This window comes from Mugil cephalus, chromosome 2 (assembly GCF_022458985.1).
Source record: "Mugil cephalus isolate CIBA_MC_2020 chromosome 2, CIBA_Mcephalus_1.1, whole genome shotgun sequence".
Taxonomy (NCBI): domain Eukaryota; kingdom Metazoa; phylum Chordata; class Actinopteri; order Mugiliformes; family Mugilidae; genus Mugil; species Mugil cephalus.
The window spans coordinates 33,680,184-33,700,750 of record NC_061771.1 but is presented as its reverse complement, the minus strand read 5'-3'; the positions used below and the strand labels follow the sequence as shown (position 1 = coordinate 33,700,750).

At 43.6% G+C, this 20,567-nt stretch overlaps 1 protein-coding gene across 1 annotated transcript; it reads left to right on the top strand.

Moving 5' to 3' along the window:
• On the top strand, positions 1–16,809 carry LOC125003549 (heterogeneous nuclear ribonucleoprotein L-like). Its single transcript, XM_047577542.1, has 13 exons — positions 1–259; positions 7,750–7,868; positions 8,237–8,474; positions 9,719–9,804; positions 10,084–10,180; positions 10,305–10,377; positions 12,750–12,809; positions 13,063–13,313; positions 13,936–14,057; positions 14,146–14,344; positions 14,855–14,912; positions 14,992–15,090; positions 15,546–16,809. Exons 1-13 carry the CDS (start codon positions 38–40, stop codon positions 15,599–15,601), a joined length of 1,680 nt encoding a protein of 559 aa, XP_047433498.1. The 5' UTR covers positions 1–37; the 3' UTR covers positions 15,602–16,809.
• Positions 16,810–20,567: the final 3,758 nt, after the last annotated feature.

The following is a 20,567-nucleotide window of genomic DNA, read 5'->3' as shown; positions in this document are numbered from 1 at the left end:
TTTCACCAAAAAGCTGTGAAGCTGTGAGTCTCCTGTGATGGAGGAGAGAGAAGAAGACAGAGACGGAGGAGAAGGAGGAGGAGGAGGAGGAGGAGGAGGAGGTGGTGGATACCCCCGGGAGGCGAAGCGTCTCCGGACAGAAGAGGAGACCAGCGTGAAAGAGCTGGAGGACGGTGAGGAGGAGGAGGACTCCACTGGGGAGGACGCAGCGGGCAGCGGAGGTAGAGACAACAGGAGGAAGAGGAGGACCGAGAGGAAGGTGAGGGGGGAGGACGGGGGGTGGACAGGGGGAGGACGGAGGGAGGACGGAGGGTGGGGGTCTCCACTGAAATGTTGCAGCATGGACAGAAAGTAGATCAGTGAGATCAATAACTTCAGCATCAGTTGTAGTTGTGCAGCATGAGGAGACGTGAGGAGGACGTTAGTGTTTTCACTTTGTTCTAAATCCACTGAGACATGTTCTCTAAGAGTTTAACCCTCTGGTTTACTCCTGATTTACTCCTGGTTATGCTCCTGGTGAAGCTCCTCAGGCTCTTTGAGATATTTCACTTAACAAGGAAATGAAACCGTTCCTTCATTCGGGAGCTTTAAGGGCCCACGTCTCTGAATGAGCAGAGCTCTGGTTAAAACGTGTGTTGTGTGATATTTGCGGCTGTGGTTCATTTATTTCTGACAGTGGAAGGACGTCATGCTGGAGATTAAAACACGTGGCACATAAATAGCTACTACTATACAGCCCTGCTTCCTGGTACCAGGTTAGAACTAGATTTTCCTCACGTGTATGATGAGGTTTCTGTAGAATGATAAAAAGTCAGAGTCAGAGGAACCAGAGGAACCAGACAGAATGTAAGAACTGATGAAACAAACGTGTCCTGGTTCCTCGTGCTTCCATCCATCAACACCTCAGAAACATCGTAGAACATCCGTCACATGGTGGGAGTGAAAATCTTTTTATGGTCACATCTGTTTTAAAAGGAGAAGCAGCTGGAACTGTTGAGTTTTTGATATTTCACTTCTTTGATGAGTAGCAAAACGTCTTCTCAAACAAACTCTGCAGGTCCAAATATTTTTTTGGATAAACCAGGACCTGGATGCCTGAGAACCATTTGCTGGTTTGGTTCTTCTTGGGTCACACAGGGTCTAGCACCCGTTAGCGTTTACATGCTAACCCCCTGTGTTCCTGGAGGTTGTGGAGAAAGGAAAGGAAGACGACATGAACTAATAGGAGGGTTAGAGGTTTGATTCCTGGTGTATGAGCCACGTGAAAAAAGAAGATCTTTATTTATTTAGCGACTAGTCCGACTGGTCCAGGGTTTGTGTGCGCGCTGAAAGCTAATAGCCTTTATTCTGAAATATTTTTGAGCAAAAATCTTACAAACAAACCTACATATGTTCTTTAGCTTGTATCTTTTGTTGTGTTGTAATCAAGTGTGTGAAGTCCTTCCCAGACTAAATACAACTAAAGCCCCTTGTGGCTAAAAAGACATGCTAAGGCTAATGCTAACAGAGGAATGGTCCAGGTCCTCTGGAGGCTGCACATCAACTATCTGATAAAGTTATTAAAGAAATACCTGCTCCACCATCCATCTACCACCAGGCTGTGGAGGACTAGCAGCCTGGTTTTATACAGGCTATACATATCTGCAGCTCACAGTGTAGACACAGACTAGTTGAGTCCACTTTACTAAATCTGTTCTAGTGTTAAATGTCACTGTCGTCCGGTGTGAAGACTTCAAACCGCAGCTCTGAAGGAAATTACTCAATGTTCTCTTTCTAGTCTTTTTACTTGAGAGAAGCTGAATTGCGAAACCATTGTGAAGAAGCTTCGATTCTGAGCTCACCATCATCATCCTCATCATCATCATCTTTCCTGTCTGTGCTCGGCGTCGACTCAGTCACAGGAAGTGAAGCCATCTGTTTACCTTGAATGGATGACAGCTCCATCTGTTAGTGTTGGTGTGTTAGATCAGACTGAACTCAGTGTCTGATCAGAGGGAACGAAGGCAAAACCAACACGTCTGATTGGCTGAAGAGGCTTCAGCTTAGCTTAGCTTAGCTTAGCTTAGCTTAGCCATCAGAAATAAAACTGAAACACTGTCCCAAACCAGGTTCATTTTGTTTATAGACAAATTAGATGAGAAACCTCCTGATCTATGTCCTGGACCTGGTCCCTGTATCATCCTAAAGTCGTCTCTAGAGTCGACTGGATCCCGTCCAGTGAATGTTTCTTTCAGTCAGAGTTAATGTGGAGAGATGAGCTCGTACCTTGTGTTCTTCTGGTCCTCCAGCGCTGCCATAAACTCCCTGACCCTCTCTGGAAGACTAGTCTCCAGGAAACGTTTCTCTTCTTCTGAACGTTGCAGCTTTTGTTGTTGTTGTTGTTGTTGTTGTTTGTCTGCAGCCTTTGACCTGAGTGACTCCACGGATTCTGTTTAGATCATCACTGTTACACACTGGGTTCTGGTTCTTCTTCTTCTTGTTTGATTTCTCGTAGCTCTGACACTAGTCGACCATCATTTAAACAAAGGAAGAAGACGTTATGACCCTACAGGGACCTGGTTTTGCTTTATTTCAGACCTTAAATACAGTAACTACTGCAGATCAGACCAGTCTGGAGCCTGATCTCCTGATTCTGATGGGATGTCCCTGGTTGAACCCGTGGATTCGACCTCTTCCAGCTCCTGGACAGATTATTAACTGAGAGCTGCTCCTGTGACGTCAGCAGAGCTCTGGTCCACGTGTCCACGAGATTCACCTTTTAAATCATTTGAGGCACCAGTCAAAGCTCACGTCATGTGTTTGTCTTCACCACACAGACGATAGAGCTCCAGTAGCTGACGTCATATTGAGAGTTGGTCCTTGTACCAGTTACATCCTGACGTGGTCGACAGCTGTTGAGCCCCAGGACACCAGGATAGTCAGGGACGAGCAAAGGAAGGAATGAGATGGTTTTATATGATTCCCAAAGATGTGGATTACTGCAATAAAACCAGAAACTTCCTATCAGGGACAGAATCCAACTGTGTCTGGTTTATTTAGCAGGTTTTTAAGACCATGTCCAACAGATTTCATTTCAGAAAGCTACATTAGGCCGATGGTTATAACATGGATTACAATAACAACATCCTCTTTGACCCAATCAGAGCTCTGGACTCCAGGTGTGTTTGAGTAAACGCTGCATGATGCAATTTGTCATTTTCTTCTGGTTTCGTTGATAAAAGTCATTATAGGATTCAACCAACACAAAAACATTCAGCTTAATCCAACTACTTATTATTTTTTAACTGTGTTCCAGCTTTGATTCCTCCAGAATTAAACCTCTCAGAGAGATTCTGACTGTAGTGATAGAAACTTCAGAGTCTTGTCTTTAAAAAGAGACCGAGACCATGAATGAGCTCCATCATGTTCATGAACAGGATTCAGTTACTTTCCTCAACAGGCTGGAATGATGAGAGGTCAAACATGAACCTCCTCAGAAAGGTTCTTCAGTGCAGGTCATTACTTCACGTAGCGTTCTGCTTCTCTGTTCCTGTGTGCGTGATGGAAACTTTTGCAGCCATAGGATTAATCTAAAGAGTTTAGCTCTCAAACATAAATATCCAGTAAACCATGAGTCTGTAAACTCTCCTCCAGGTCATCTGCATCTTTTATGAGTCGTGACTCGCCTGCTGCACTGATTCTCAGAGGAACCTCCAAACATTTTATCATGAGAACAGAGTGAAAACATGTGAAACACGTTTTAACAGTTCATCACCCACTGTTCATCCATTCACTGGTTAATTCATCTATCCATGTATTCTTCTTCTAATTAAAAAATGTAACCATGTGACCATCTGTCAGTCAGTCATTAATCCGTCCTAAACTTCATCAGTACATGGATGGTTTCCACTATGTGCATCATGTACTGTGTGCATACGTACACTGCACATAAAAACCACAGCATCCTGCTTTCAGACGGGACTAATCCTGGTTTAGAGAAACCAGAGTGTTCAGATACCAGGTTTCTGATCCTAATCTGTTCACAGGCTGACTCCAGGCTAACCTAGCAGGAGTTTATGTTTATCAGATGATGCCATCATCCTGTCTCACCCAAACACTCATTTGCATCTTGCAGAAGAACGTGTGAACAGTTCCTCTCTGAGATCAGTTAGATCTGGGCCAGAATCAACGAGAGAAGAAGAGAATCCAGTAACGGGAGTTTCCGTAGCATGTGATGATATACCTAAAGAGAATGAGTCCAGAGGAAGAAGAAGGGGAGGATGAAGAGGAAGAAGAGGAGGAAGAAATAGAAGAAGAGGAAGAGTAGGAGGAGGAGGAGGACGAGGAGGAAGAGGAAGAGGAGGAGGAAGAGGAGTTGCGGAGGGAGGAGAAGCTGAGGCTGCAGAGTCAGACTGAGCTGCTGTCAGGAAGGAAGCAACATGCCACACACACACACACACACACACACACACACACACACAAAGCTGATGCCCGGTTGCCATGGTAATGGACACAGTTTGTGTGTGTGTGTGTGTGCAGTCCTACACAGGAAGGACTCGAGGCGGAGGTTGGTAGTTGTGTCAGAAAGGTCCCCGGGAGGTAACCACGGCAACCACATTCCATCCTTTACCGACACAAGCCAAACGTCACCGAGAGCATCCGTTGCTACGGTTACCCAAGGCCCGGTGGAGGCTGTCGTAAAGCGTGAGCGCTCACCCGAACGTCACCGAGGAGCACAGCGTGTCGTGAAGATAAAACAACACGAGGTCGACTCAGGCCGTTAAAACTCCTCAGACGGCGCAGACGCGGGGGTTTGAAACATCGATGATCATGATCAATGTCTATCACTGACCTGAGAACAGACAGCTCATGTGCTCCATACTGTGAGCTGCAGACATGTATAGTCTGTATAAAACCAGGCTGCACCTCAGCCTGGTGGTAGATGGGATTATTTATTTTAAATTTCCACATATAGTGAAATATCTACTCAAACATGAAGCTCTGGGAGATTAAATCTTCCCCCTGTCTACAAGTGGACCACCAGTGGATGGACTCTAGTGAGGACTGAATGTCTCCAAAACTACATTCATAAAATAAAAACATTGTTCCGTTCTTTGGTTTAGAGCTTCTGACTCATGGCTACAGACTCCTTATAGTGTTGTTGGTGATTTAAGATTACATGAATAATTGACACCAGGTGCAAAAGTGGTGGAGACCTCCTTTAAATGAGGATTTTACCAGAGAGAATATGGAAGAGCCGACTGGACCAAAGCTCTAAATGAAATCTGAAGCCGTGGAACTGGAGGCAAATAAACACGTTGTGGAGTTAGAGGAAAGTTTTCTGAACATAACCTGGAGAAAGGCATCATGGGCGGCTGAGACGAGCTCAATGCTGTGAGGAAAGCTAGAAGAACTCTGGATGAAATTAAGAGAAGACGACAAGACATGAGGAGAACAAAGGATAAAAGCTCAAAAATGAACCAGGTGGATCAGAGATATGTCTCAATTATTTCTGCTTCTGGGAGCAGAATAGATCGGTTCTCTCTCCCAACCATAACCAGACATTCATGCCACCGACTTAAGACTTTAAGGCTTTCAGACTAAATATGGGCACAAAAACCTGCTTCAGCTTTGGTGAATCTCACTGACTGCACTAAATAATCTGTATCTCCTCCATCCAGTATTCTGTCTTATACTCATTGAACCAAATACGCTGAATGTGCCTGTGATGATGAAGTGAAGTGAATCAGCCTCAGTATTGTTGGTTGTAGGACACTGAACTGATTTACAACTGAATAAAAAAAAAAAGTATTTTCAAGCTGTTAAATTAAGTTAAGTTTAAGTTTTTTTTTTTAATTGTTTTTTTTTTTAATTGTTTGTATTACAGATAGATTGATTGATTCTTTATTACGAACTCAAGCACATTGTACAAAAGTTAAAATAACAACAACATACAAGTTTAGTTACCTGGTAAAACATTTTCACTATTATAGTCCAGAGCTCAAGCTTTTCAGATTTTTAACCTTTAAACTGTTATCAGGTGTGAACAGAACATGGTTCCTCCTGCTGATGTCCATGGAGACGGACGCTCTGAGACAAACACCTATCGGATCAGAACATGAACCTCCAACCAGCTGCAGATAAAACAAACTCAGGCTGCAAACGCTGTTTTCGCTAAACCTCTTCCTGAGAAACAGTCAACAAGTGTTATCGTCTCTGACGCTGTCAGAATATTCCGCAACTGACACTGCTTTAGTTTTTTTTTGTTTTTCTCACACCCTCTTGACTCCTATCACGTCTGCACCAGCAGAACAACTGAAACAGCAGATTACGTGTTCCTTCTCAGAGTCAGTGTGACGGTGCAGCCTCAAGGAAACTGAACCAGCTGCACCCACTCAGTCTGAAGCGTCTCCATCAGTCATCCCGTTAGTCTGCTCTCTCTTCATGTGCAGTGTGTCTTTGTGCATCGTCTCCCAGGTGTTTTGCACTCTCTGCCTGCACCGTTTCCACCGTTTGCACCGTTTACACAGTTTTCGTATTGCTTGCACGATCTTGCACCCGTGCACTTCATGCACCTCATGCTGCCTGGTATCAGGCTGAGTGTCTTCATGTCTCCATATCATTAAAACCTCTCCTGTACTGGTCAGTGTGTAGGGTTAGGGTTAGGGTAAAGGCTCAGATTAATGGAACATGTGGAGGTTCAGTGTCTCCAGTGAATCTTAATTTATTTTCAGGTACTTTCTCTTCTGTGTTTCTTGGAGGTCGACTAAACAGACGATTCAGTTGAATCTTTATGTCTCTGGTCAGGGGGATCAGTTCCCGGACCGTCCTGATATCTGAGTGTCTGACACTGTCTGGCTGGTTACAGACTGTGGAGCCGGGTGTTATAGTTGTGTTAGTTGTTGTTGCACAGAGATGACACTTATAGGTGGTGAGAAAGAGCAACGTCTTTGTTTCTCATCGTTGTTTAAAGACTCTCTGGCTTCCTGTCCTGGCTCCTTTCATCATGCTGGTGTCTAAGAGCGGAGGTTTGTGGTTAGAGCCAGGCTGAGCTTCAGGTCGATGCACTCAGGACATTATTTTAGGGCACATGTCAGAGTTGTGTTCTATGTCATGATGGTTAAGGTTGTGGGTCAGTGTGGTGTGTGTGCTTGTAGTCACGAAGGTAGCCACACCAAGCAGGGCGGTCGGACTCATGTTAGTTTGTATTAACCTGTAAATAACAGCGACTATGAATGTTTCCATTGTTTTAGTGCAAATAAGAACATTATGAACATGTTTCCATTTAACGAACTGAACAACTGGACGTTTGTAAAGAAAAAGAAGTGGAGTTTAGTTTGTGTTTAGTTCAGGTCCAGGTTTCAGAGTCGTGTTATGTCAACAACTCTATAACTGAAAGTGTGTGAACCCTCAGAACATCAGATCTTTGGTAAAATGCCACTTAATGTCTTCCCTCTGGTGGGCTGCTTTTGGCCAACGACACATATATTTGACACCTGTGGTTTAGTGTTGTAGAGGCTGCGTACAGATGATCTGCTGAATAAAGTCAATCACACACGTATGAGCCTCATTAGGACGATACGCGACTTAAAAATAAATCAACAGGTTCTGGTGCAGCTGTGTCTCCATCACAGTCAGTGATAATAAAAGCAGGTCACTGTTCAGTCAGACTGTGACATTTAGATGATTAACTATATTTAGCTCCTTACTTGTGAACAGGTCATGAAGAAAACATTCTCTCTCCTGAACTCCCTCGTTGTGTCTCTGCAGGACAGTGTGGGGGACGGACACCGCATCCCCCCGTCCCCAGTGGTCCACGTCAGGGGACTGTGTGATGCGGTGGTGGAGGCCGACCTGGTGGAGGCTCTGGACAAGTTTGGCCACATCTGGTACAACTTCTCCCTTTAAACCCTTAGAACGTAATTCTACCACCAGGGTCCATTCACATTTTATCAACGTTTTAAATTCCATTCACGTTTCTGTACCATCAGTCCAAGTTCTGACCTGGTAGAAGAAGCAGCAGTAGCTTTACTCTAGGACTGGTTCCTAATTGGAGGCGGTTCTCTGACCTAGAGGATCTTTTCTTGTGTCTTTGTTGTAGTCTATTAGTCTATTATGTTGTGGGTGAACATAGTGAGTAAAGTTTAATTCATCTATATAAAACGTTTCAATTAAAAATAGAAATGCTGTGCACAGAATTATCTTAGTTAATGCACAAGATAAGACAGGGCTGAGCCTGCTCTAACCTCCATTCTAGCTACGTGATGATGATGCCGTTTAAGCGTCAGGCGCTGGTGGAGTTCGACAGCGTGGAAAACGCAGAGCGCTGTGTCTCCTGTGGAAACCGCCAGGCTGTCTACATCGCAGAGCAGCAGGCTTTCTTCAACTTCTCCACCAGCCAGAGAATCACCAGACCCACCAACACAGATGACCCCACCAGCGGCAACAAGGTCCTGCTGCTGTCCATCCAGAACCCTCTGTACCCCATCACCACCGTGAGTCCATCAGAACCTCCTCCACAACAGAACCCAGTCAAACAGAAATAAAACAGAAATATTCAACTAAAATGAGCCGATATATCAGAGAGGATTAAACCAGAGTCCATGTGTCCAGAAGTGTTTCCATCCATGTGGTGAGACTCAGGTCCTGGTTCAGTTTCTGTAAATTAGGGATTTGTCTCATGTTTGTGTTGAAGTGTGTGATGACAACAGATCAAAGGAGCTTTGTGAGGAGCTCAGAAAAAGAGTTGTTGTTGCTCATCAGGCTGGAAAAGGTTCCACAACCATCTCTAAAGAGTCTGGAAGCCACAAATAATCCACAGAGAGTCAGACAGATTGAAGATGACTGTTCCCCTCCACAGGAGTGGTCCACCAACAAACATCACTCCATCATAGTGGGAGAGGAACCAGAGGAACCCAGGGGAACTTCTAAGCAGCTAAAGGCCTCTCTCACATTGGCTGATGTTCATGTTGATGAATCCACTCAACAACCAAAGACACTGCTCTCTGAACATGTGGGACAATGTTTAGTGGACAGATGAGACCAGAGTAGAATAGTTTGGTTTAAATGTTTGGGCATCGTCATGTTTGGAGATGAACCAACACTGCATTCCAGCATCAGAACCTCATCCCTCCATGAAACATGGGGGCGCTAATGTCCTGGTTTGGGCCTGTTCTGCTGCATCTGCTCATCATTGATGGACCAATGAACTGTGAATTCTACCAGTGAACTCTGAAAGAAAATGTCAGGACATGAGTCCATGAGCTGAATGTGAAGGGAAACTGGGTCATGGAGGAAGACAAGGAGCCCAAGAACACCAGTGGTTCTCCAGAAGAACCAGATGAATGTTTAGAAACAAGTCAAAGTCCTGACCTTCATCCAGTAGAAATGTTGGAGCATCAGCTGATGAGAGGAAACCACCAACATCTCACAACTCAACTGGTTCTGTTCTGGGATCAGATTAGACCCTGATCAGCTGTTACCAGGAACATTTAGTCTAACTCACAGACTCACACACTGGACACAAGGACTCAACAACATGAGCAACACTGGACTAGTTTAATCTAATATTTCTGTTTCATGTATTTGACTGGGTTCTATTTGTCATTTTTTAGGACTTTTAGTGAAAACCGTGATGTTTTGAGTCATTTCTACTCATAAATGTTCTTTATGGCCTTGTAATATGTACTGTACCAGTCTGTGGCTAGTGATGGTGTCCTATTGTCTCTCTGTCCCTCAGGATGTATTGTACACTGTGTGTAACCCCGTCGGTAACGTCCTTCGAATCGTCATCTTCAAACGGAACGGCATCCAGGCCATGGTGGAATATCCTGACTAAATAAAGCATTAAAAACATTCAGTAGAGACCCGTTAAAATTTGCTTCAGTTAAAATAAAGCTGCAGTTTAGAGCTGATGATGATGATGATGATGAGGGCAGAAGAGGAAGGTTAAAGCTAACTGGAGTTATTTTGTGGATGCCAGACCAAATTTAGAGTCAGTCTTGCTGACAGTAGAGCCCCCGAGGGCTGAGGTGGTCGTGATGTCCGTGTCCTCTGATTGGTCGGTTGCTTCTCTCCCTGTTGACTCATCTTTAACTCGTTAACGTTTGAGTCGGTGGAGGACGCTCAGAAGGCCAAACTGGCTCTGAACGGAGCCGACATCTACGCCGGCTGCTGCACGCTCAAGATCGAATACGCTCGGGTAAATACACACACCAACACACACACTAACACACACTGAGGCGTACGCACACATACACACTCTCACTCTCAGGCCCACGCACACACACCCACCCAGAGGTGCTGTGCTCTCTCGCCCCCTGCAGCCCAACAGACTGAACGTCATCCGCAACGACAACAACAGCTGGGATTACACCAAACCCTTCCTCTTGCACCGAGGTAGGTAGCTACGTACACACTAGGGCCTTCACAGTTAACTCGTTAACACGTTAAGTAACCCACCGTCATCATGATTAATGTGATTAAACATCTGAACCCAGTGAAGCATCTGCAGCAGAACGACTGTGAACGTGTCTCAGTTTGTCCAAGTAGCATTAGCGTTAGCACCAGCTGATCCGGTAGTGACAGGCAGCAGAACCAACCCATAAAGATGGAAGACGCTAAACAGCACGTTGGTCCTCTCCATGGGGCATTTGAGGACAAAGAAACCAAGAGGGACCAGTGGAGACACATAAAGTATCATCACACTCTGCAGGAAGGAGTTTTCTTTCCAGCTTCAAATAGCACATTAACCAAGCCAAGCATACGTTAGTCGGGGATTCTGCTAGCACTTGGGCTAACGCGGCTAACAGCTGGAGACAAACCAAGACAAACCAAGACAAAGACAAGCTGCCAATGCTGCTGCTAATATGTGTCCACTCCTGCAGCCACTGTTCACTGGGAAAGACTGTTCTCAATAAGAAGCGTCAGCTCTCCTCTGGTTGGACAATGTCAACAAGTTAGTTTGTCTCCGCAGCAACAGGGACACATTAATGTGGACACATGGTGGACAAAAAAGCAGACACGAAAAGTTGTTGAGTTGTTCCAAATTTGCACATGTGCAATTACAAAGCAATTAACAGAGATTAAAAAAAGGAGATTTAATCGCGATTAATCAGAATGAATGAGATTAATCTGATTAATCATTTAATCGTTTTACAGCCTTTAAGCCTTTGACAGAGGCTCATCCACAAAGTGTTTATCTGATGTGTTTCTGCTCCTTGTCTTGTGGACACCGTAACAGTCCAAGAGGACCAAACTGTCCCCACTAATGCCCTCCCAGTGAACCTGATGTCCACTGCACTGATGTGTTGTGTGACAGATTCCACCTCCTTGATCCAGGTTTCGTCCTCATACTTGAACCAGTGGGTGGGGGTGGATCTTGTAAAGGAGCTCAAGGCTCTGGGCTCTACCTCCTCCCGGTAGAGACTGACCCCATCACACAGTTGTGTTTTCTCTTCCGTTAAATTGTGAGTAGGTGGTGGTCAGGCATTGGTTCAACCGGCCAAGGAGTCGTCCTTTAGTACTTTAGGGGCTTCTGTGGTGGGAATGCATGTGAACAGTGTGGTCTCATCATATGAGGCGGTGTTTACCAATGAGCCTTGGTCATAGCTGCAATGAATTGGAAACTACAGTGCAAAGTTTTGATAATGTTTATCTTTCTCTGTCTGAATGTGGAGCATCCTGCAGGACAGGACGGATTTAAGGAGAAACAATAAATGTTCAGAATGTGGATCCTGTAAAGACCTGAAGAAGTTGACGCTCCACATATGAACACAACAGCAGCAGAAATGCAAAGGTTGCAGCACTTAACGCAGCCAGGATGTGGTCAAACATGAGAACAATGAATTTTCTCTTAGAGGCTGCAGTGAAGGTCATAACTCCACCCTCTCCATGGTGGTGGGTGGAACTAAAACACTAAAATACACATCACATAATGTTTTGTTCAAGGATGGTTTTCCGTTATTTTAGGTAGTTAATGTAATGTTGGTGAATGTTCAAGTGTCAATTCTGATAAGCTTCAGTGCTATAGAAACAGGATGTGACATAATGGCAAGTTACCATGCCAACCGTGAGTCTGGAGGCTGTATAGGTGGGGCATTGATATGTTTAGTCCATATTTATATACGGTCTATGGAGACGTGTTTAGTCCATATTTATATACGGTCTATGGAGACGTGTTTAGTCCATATTTATATACGGTCTATGGAGACGTGTTTAGTCCATATTTATATACGGTCTATGGAGACGTGTTTAGTCCATATTTATATACGGTCTATGTAGAGACGTGTTTAGTCCATATTTATATACGGTCTATGGAGACGTGTTTAGTCCATATTTATATACGGTCTATGGAGGAGACGTGTTTAGTCCATATTTATATACGGTCTATGGTGGAGACGTGTTTAGTCCATATTTATATACGGTCTATGGAGGAGACGTGTTTAGTCCATATTTATATACAGTCTATGGAGGAGACGTGTTTAGTCCATATTTATATACGGTCTATGGAGGAGACGTGTTTAGTCCATATTTATATACGGTCTATGGAGGAGACGTGTTTAGTCCATATTTATATCTATGCTGTGGTCAAAGTTTCAGGCCTGTCATACTCTTCATCCGTTTAATTACCTGTGGTGAGACCAGCAGAAATCTTCACTGTAGATTCTCAGAGTTGTGAAGAAGCACCAAAGAATGTGTCTGCTCAGAAATATGAACAAGGCTTCATGATAAAATCTAGATGTTTTAATTATTTTTAATGTGTTTTACAGAGCGAGGCAGAGGGAGACAGCGCCAGGCCATCCTAGGAGAACATCCATCCAACAACTACGGTACGACCCGACTATTTATATCTATAAATAAATCAATCAATAAATAAAATGAATTAAACAGAAAATTTTAAAAAAGAGTAAAATGAAAAAAATGCTAAGAAATGATAACAATAATATAAAATATAACAATAAATAATTAAGAAATAAGGAGGAAAGAAAGCAAACAACTTTAAAAAGGATATGAAACTCTAAATGTAGTTATGATTATTTAAAGAAAGTCTCTCATTCTAAAAATCTATCTTTCTGTCTACAGGCCCACACTGCCCCCTGCTGCCTCTACCGTCTAACAGCAGATACAGGAGGAGCAGTGAGGAGGTGCAGGACATGGTAGCTTACCCTCTGCTCCACCATAAGACCACCTCCTGCTCCTCCGCCTCTTCTCCGTCCTCCTTCCTGGGCCACGCCGTCTCCAGCTCTGTTGCCATGGTGAGCGGCCTCCATCCCACCAGGATGAACTGCAGCCGCATCTTCAACCTCTTCTGTCTCTATGGTAACGTGGAGAAGGTGAGTGGTCCTGGGACAGTCGCCACGGCCTCACAACACAAATAAAGATCTAGACCTTGAAGTAAAGATGACCAGAACATTATGATGATCTTTTATAACCGCCTTTCCTCTGGAGGGTCATGGGGGGTTGTTATTTACAGCTCATTGTTTAATTATTTAGTTATCTTTGCACTAATTAATCTGCTTTTAGCCACTGTCGTGTCTCATACATCTTATAGTCTGAGCATCTAATTACCAATTTTGCCAGTTTTAATCACCACCACACTGTAAATGCAGAATGTTTTTACATTTGTGTTTTTCTCTATATTTTTGTTGGAGTCTTAGCTCATTACTGTATGAGCTGTTCAGTTCTGGGGGTTGAGTTCTGTCTCCTCTACTGTGACTGAATCACCAAAGAAATTAGGAATTATTGAAACTTTGCAAACTGATCCAGACCTGACGCTGTGGTGGGACCAGTTTCTTTTAGCTTTTTGGTCACAGTTCTTTTGGGAAACATCTCTTAAAGGTCCAGTGTTTAGTGGGATCTACTGATGAGACTGAAACCAGGAACCAGAAGAATACGTTTCTGAAGATGTAGGAGAACCTTGTTTTTTGACAGACTCATTCTAAGTTGTTGTTGCAGGTGAAGTTCATGAAGAGTGTTCCTGGTACAGCGCTGGTGGAGATGGGTGATGAGTACGCCGTGGACAGAGCCGTGACGCACCTCAACACCATCAAGGTCTTTGGCAAGAAACTCAACGTCTGGTGAGTTTCTGACTTCAAAGAACTCATGTCCAAGAGCTCTTCCAAAAGATGAAGTTTCTTCAGTAACCCGCCCACCCCGCCCCCCCAGTGTGTCCAAGCAGCAGGCCGTGATTCCCAGCCAGGTGTTTGAATTGGCCGATGGCAGCAGCAGCTACCAGGACTTCAGTCTGACCAGAAACAACCGCTTCAGCAGTTCCCAGACCAGCAGGAACATCATCCAGCCCCCCGCCGCCGTGCTGCACTTCTACAACGCCCCCCCGACCCTCAGCCAGCACCAGCTGCACAAGGTCAGGTCCACACCTGCATGACATGTATTTCTATTTATCATCTTTAGGACCCTGGGTGAGGTCCGACCAGAGAAGACGTGGCCCTAGTATGGAGCCCTGTGGGACACCACGGAGTTATGAACTCATGTGCTCTGGGATGTGGGGCGGGTGGGGGAGGAGGGAGGGTCTTGTGGTGTTAGGGGCTTAATAATAATAATGTGTATTTTTGTTTGTTTGTTTTCTTTTGTTTATTTTCAGATAATTATTAATGGAAGCTTTGAAATTATTATTATTATCATTATTATTATTGCAGGTATAACTGTCACTGCTATAATATAATATAATATAATATAATATAATATAATATAATATAATATAATATAATATAATATAATATAATATAATAACTATATTATAATATGGCTTTTTCCTCCTTCTTCCAATAGAAGCTGTAAATGAATTAATATGTTCATATATGATGAAGTGATCTTGATCTTGATCTTGTTCTGTTTTATGTCTGTTCGTCTGCAGCTTTGTACCGAACACGACGTTCCCACTTTCACCAAGTTCAAGGTTTTCGATGCCAAACGTGAGTTGAAGTTTAATCTGAACAAGTTTGATTGAGATCAGCTCCTCATCCTCTACTCCTCCTCCTCCTCCTCCTGCAGCCTCCTCAAAGACTCTGTCGGGTCTGATGGAGTTTGACAGTAAACCTGAAGCTGTCGACACTTTGACCGTCCTCAACCACAACCAGATCAGAATACCCAGTAAGTACCAGGACCTCTGGTTCCTCCAAGACCTCTGGTTCCTCTGGGACCTCTGGTTCCTCTGGTTCCTCCAGGACCTCTGGTTCCTCCAGGACCTCTGGTTCCTCCGGGACCTCTGGTTCCTCTGGTTCCTCCGGGACCTCTAGTTCCTCCAGGACCTCTGGTTCCTCCGGGGCCTCTGGTTCCTCTGGTTCCTCCAGGACCTCTGGTTCCTCTGGGACCTCTGGGACCTCTGGTTCCTCCAGGACCTCTGGTTCCTCTGGGACCTCTGGTTCCTTCAGGACCTCTGGTTCCTCTGGTTCCTCTGGTTCCTCTGGGACCTCTGGTTCCTCTGGTTCCTCCGGGACCTCTGGTTCCTCTGGTTCCTCTGGGACCTCTGGTTCCTCTGGTTCCTCTGGTTCCTCCAGGACCAGGACTTCACAGAATAACGTGGGTGTGTGTTCTCTGATCTGCAGACAGCTCCAACCCCTACACCCTGAAGCTCTGCTTCTCCACCTCCTCCCACCTGTGACCTCACACCAGAGACGACGGGAGACTTTAGTTTCTTACAGCCCGGGGGACGGATGGATTCATGACGACGATGAGAAACATCTTAATGAACTTATTTAACAAGTTCATTGTTTAATTCTGAAATATTAAAATGAATCTGATGGGGAAGAAGAGCAGAACCAAAGGGGAAATATTTTAAATTCATACAGGACAGAGTGAGAAATGACAAACCTGTTGTATTTACTGTGGAATTAAAGAAGAAAAGAATAAACGATTAAACTCCACCTTAAGATTCTCACTGAAACATTTAATATGGGCGACGTCTGAGCTTTATCACACAACATGTGACAGATATTAGTTGAAGACTTAACTCAGTCCAGATCAAATGTGGAACCTCAGTTTGGTTCAAACACATTTGATTTAACTTTCAGATTTGTCCTGATTGATTTATTTACTACGAACATCCAAATGCCTGGAAGTATATGAATGAATGAATGAATGAATGAATGAGGCACTAGAATCACATATGATGATATGATAAATATTAATATTTTATGTGAATTATCTGGAGGGATGTGATGTCAGAGTGATGTCAGCGTGATGTCACAGTGATGTGACTGTGACCGGACAGAAACCTGTTCAAACCGTTTTCATCTGACAGGTGAAATGAAAAAGTCCATAACTAAGAACAAAGCTTTTCTAAATCATCTCTTATTCTTTATTTGGTTTATTTCTAAACCTTAGTTTGGTTTCACATATTTTATTTTAAAATGCAGAAGTTGGTGATACTAGTATCATTCGTCTGATTAATGGATCTTTACGTTTGTCTTTACTGGACTTTTCCTTTTAGGAAACGATTAGATGAAGAGTGATGGTTAAACACTGGTTCACAGATGAACGTCGTTTGTTTGTTTGCTTGTTTTTAGTTTTTTTTATCAGAGAAGATGCAACTGGACAGAAAAGCACAAAATGGCCGCCGCTGGAGCCATGTTTACGGGATGAATTCACCTGTGACGTTTTTCAGTAGCAATAAATTCTTTGTGTTTGGGTCGTAGCTGATTGTCACGTGGTCTTAGAAAATCAAAACGCTTCATTTCAAATGTATAAAAGAGCAATAAGTAAAGAAATAATAAAAACAGAGACAGGGTTTGGATGTGGACTCGAACTTTCTGTCACGTCAAGAACCACAAACCACAGACAAAACAATAAAGAGATGAAGTGAGATGTGCAGTTTGGACTCTGCTTTCTTTTAAGGACTAAAAGTCCTCCTGTTTGAGGGTTTGTGAAGTGTGTACATGGTTTAAAGGTTAAAGGTTATTTATCAGCTATCAGCTTGTAAGTTACCAGACGTAAGGAGACAAGTTTCCTTTCTTTATGAATGTGGGAGCTGAATGAAACTGTTAATATTAATTACTGACCCAGTAACCTCCGTTTGATGGAGAAAACTGACCACACCACCTTTATTATGCAGTCACATCTTAAACACTCTCTGTGACTCTAGTTTAGCTTAGTTTAGTCTAGTTTAGTTTAGTTTAGTTTCTAGTCCTGTAGGAGCCACATGGTGTAACTTTAGCACACATTTTAAATTCAGTGCTAATTCAATGCTAATAATTAACAGTGCAGCTTGAGCTGAAGGAAACGTCATTGATTAAATGTATTTGGATGAATGAAAACTTAGTGGGAACTGTAGAGCCTTCATGGTTTGTAAACCATGTGACGTTTTGTGAGGGGCGGAGCTTAACCGGAGGCAACAGATGTCAAACACTACAGCCTGTAAACGCTGGTTAGCATGTTTCAATAGAATGGACGAGGAAAAACATGTACTTTACATATACTGACTCTGACTGATGGGACTGTATTCACCGTCCCCTACACTCTCACTACCTGCATGGACGATTTGACCAAAGGACATAGAGGAGACAAAGTCTGGTCTGTCTTTATCAAGTGAAACCTCCAACAAAGTTATTACAAGAAGTAAGTGGAGCCACTGTGGAGGGAAATGTAGTAAATACAACTTCTGCTTGGACAATGTTGAGTTAGCACACGGTTAGCATTAGCATTAACATGTAACAAGAATCCCCCAAATAATGATTAACATAATGTAAATTCAGTCACTATTTATTCTAACCCATAACGTCATCCAGGCTGAAACGGATGATTCATCACATATTAATCTGACCTGATAAAACATGCGCTGCTGTTGATGATTGTCTCACTTCAGTCCTTTGTTTTAATCACCAAAAACAAACCAAAGATAAGAGGAAACGGGGAAATTAGGGTGTAACATGGAACAACAGAGCAAAACACAGAAGAACAGAATAAGGTAGAGAAGAGAAAGTTATATGGAAAAGTAAATATGTTATAATACAAAAAAAAAAAGCTAAAAACAGCAGCTAGAGTAAAGAGAAGGCTGAGGTTGAAAATAAATAATGACAATCATGAATATCAGGAATAAAAAAACTAATGAGTTGAGACAAATATTGAACCAAGACGACCTGAGGTGATGAATGTGTAGATGTTGTGTAGATGTTGTGTAGATGGTGTGTAGATGTTGTGTAGATGTTGTGTGGATGTTGTGTAGATGATGTGTAGATGTTGTGTGGATGTTGTGTGGATGTTGTGTAGATGTTGTGTAGATGTTGTGTGGATGTTGTGTAGATGTTGTGTAGATGTTGTGTAGGTGACGTGTAGATGTTGTGTAGATGTTGTGTAGATGATGTGTGGATGTTGTGTAGATGTTGTGTAGATGTTGTGTGGATGTTGTGTAGATGTTGTGTAGATGTTGTGTAGGTGACGTGTAGATGTTGTGTAGATGTTGTGTAGGTGACGTGTAGATGTTGTGTAGATGTTGTGTAGATGATGTGTGGATGTTGTGTAGATGTTGTGTAGATGTTGTGTAGATGATGTGTAGATGTTGTGTGGATGTTGTGTAGATGTTGAGTAGATGTTGTGTGGATGTTGTGTGATGTTGTGTAGATGTTGTGTAGATGTTGTGTAGGTGACGTGTAGATGTTGTGTAGATGTTGTGTAGATGATGTGTGGATGTTGTGTAGATGTTGTGTAGATGTTGTGTGGATGTTGTGTAGATGTTGTGTAGATGTTGTGTAGGTGACGTGTAGATGTTGTGTAGATGTTGTGTAGGTGACGTGTAGATGTTGTGTAGATGTTGTGTAGATGATGTGTGGATGTTGTGTAGATGTTGTGTAGATGTTGTGTAGATGATGTGTAGATGTTGTGTGGATGTTGTGTAGATGTTGAGTAGATGTTGTGTGGATGTTGTGTGGATGTTGTGTAGATGTTGTGTAGATGTTGTGTAGGTGACGTGTAGATGTTGTGTAGATGTTGTGTAGATGATGTGTGGATGTTGTGTAGATGTTGTGTAGATGTTGTGTGGATGTTGTGTAGATGTTGTGTAGATGTTGTGTAGGTGACGTGTAGATGTTGTGTAGATGTTGTGTAGGTGACGTGTAGATGTTGTGTAGATGTTGTGTAGATGATGTGTGGATGTTGTGTAGATGTTGTGTAGATGTTGTGTAGATGATGTGTGGATGTTGTGTGGATGTTGTGTAGATGTTGTGTAGATGTTGTGCATGTGAATCTTTGTGGTTTGGTGCATTCATGTCAGTAGGTGACAGTTAGAAACCGTCCAGGTGTGAAGACAGATTAGATCTGATCCAACCAGCTGTAGGAGGCGCTGTCACCCCACCCATCCTCCTCCTCCTCCTCCTCCTCCTCCTCCTCCTCCTCCTCCTCCTCATCCTCCTCCTCCTCCTCCTCTTCCTCCTCCTCCTCCTCCTCCTCATCCTCCTCCTCCTCCTCCTCTTTCTCCTCCTCCTCGTCCTCCTCCTCCTCTTCATCCTCCTCGTCCTCCTCCTCTTTCTCCTCTTCCTCCTCCTTCTACTCCTCCTCTTCCTCTTCCTCCTCCTCCTCCTCCTCCTCATCCTCCTCGTCCTGCTCCTCGTCCTCCTCCTCCTCCTCGTCCTCCTCCTCGTCCTCCTCCTCCTCCTCCTCCTCCTCTTCCTCCTCCTCCTCCTCGTCCTCCTTCTCATCCTCCTCGTCCTCCTCCTCTTCCTCCTCCTCCTCCTCCTCCTCCTCCTCCTCCTCCTCTTCCTCCTCCTCCTCCTCCTCCAAGACAAACATGTCCTGTGTTTCATAAAGTGTGACAATGAGCGTGAGGATGGATTCATGAATGGAATCATGTGACTGTCTGATCCATTTTACACACAAGTCACAAGTTTTAGGAAACAGGTTTTGACATTCAGGCTGAATTAGGTTTGGTTTTTACTCTGAAAGATGAGAAATGAATTTAAACCCTGAAGAAATGAGTCACTCTAAACTTTGACCCAGTGTCTCTAACACCTAATGTTTTTATTTAAGGAGGAAAAGTCCCAGTGAGAGACCTGACCAAGACATCCAGCCACAACACAAAGGCACTGACAGAGAAACGACAACAACACACAGTCAGAACCTGAAATCAGACTCTGAGACCTGGAGGTCGTGACCACATGTGTAACGAGACCAGCGTCAGGTGGAGACGCAGCCCTGAGGCTTCACGGCCTGATTTAGCTCTTCGCTGTGGTTTTTCTCTTTGGTTCAGCCTCAGTATTTATAGCAGCAGCAGCGAGATGGAGATGTTTCCATCAACACAACACATCAGGGCACCTTTTACTCTCCTTGCACAGGTTGTTCAGTGCAGGAAGGTTTTGTTTACAGCTGTGCAAGACGCTCACAGTATTCAGAGGGTAAAATAAATAAATAAACGGGAGTAAAAATAAGAATGGAACTGAACAGACGGGAGTAAAAATAGGAGCAACTATATAAATATGAATGTGTAACATTAACTTGCAGTATTGTACAGAAGAAATAGAACAAAGTAGATACAAAACTAACTTCCCGACGTGTCCATGGAGGATTTAAACATGACGAACGAAGAGAAAAGAGTTTATGGTGCAGATGTGAAGAGGAATTACAGGGACTATGCTCATATA

Coding starts and splice junctions, on each gene's coding strand:
- LOC125003549 (XM_047577542.1), top strand. CDS start 38: ATGGAGGAGAGAGAAGAAGACAGAGACGGAGGAGAAGGAGGAGGAGGA. Junction 14,345..14,854: donor GCCAGCACCAGCTGCACAAG/GTCAGGTCCACA, acceptor GTTCGTCTGCAG/CTTTGTACCGAACACGACGT. Junction 15,091..15,545: donor CAACCAGATCAGAATACCCA/GTAAGTACCAGG, acceptor TCTGATCTGCAG/ACAGCTCCAACCCCTACACC.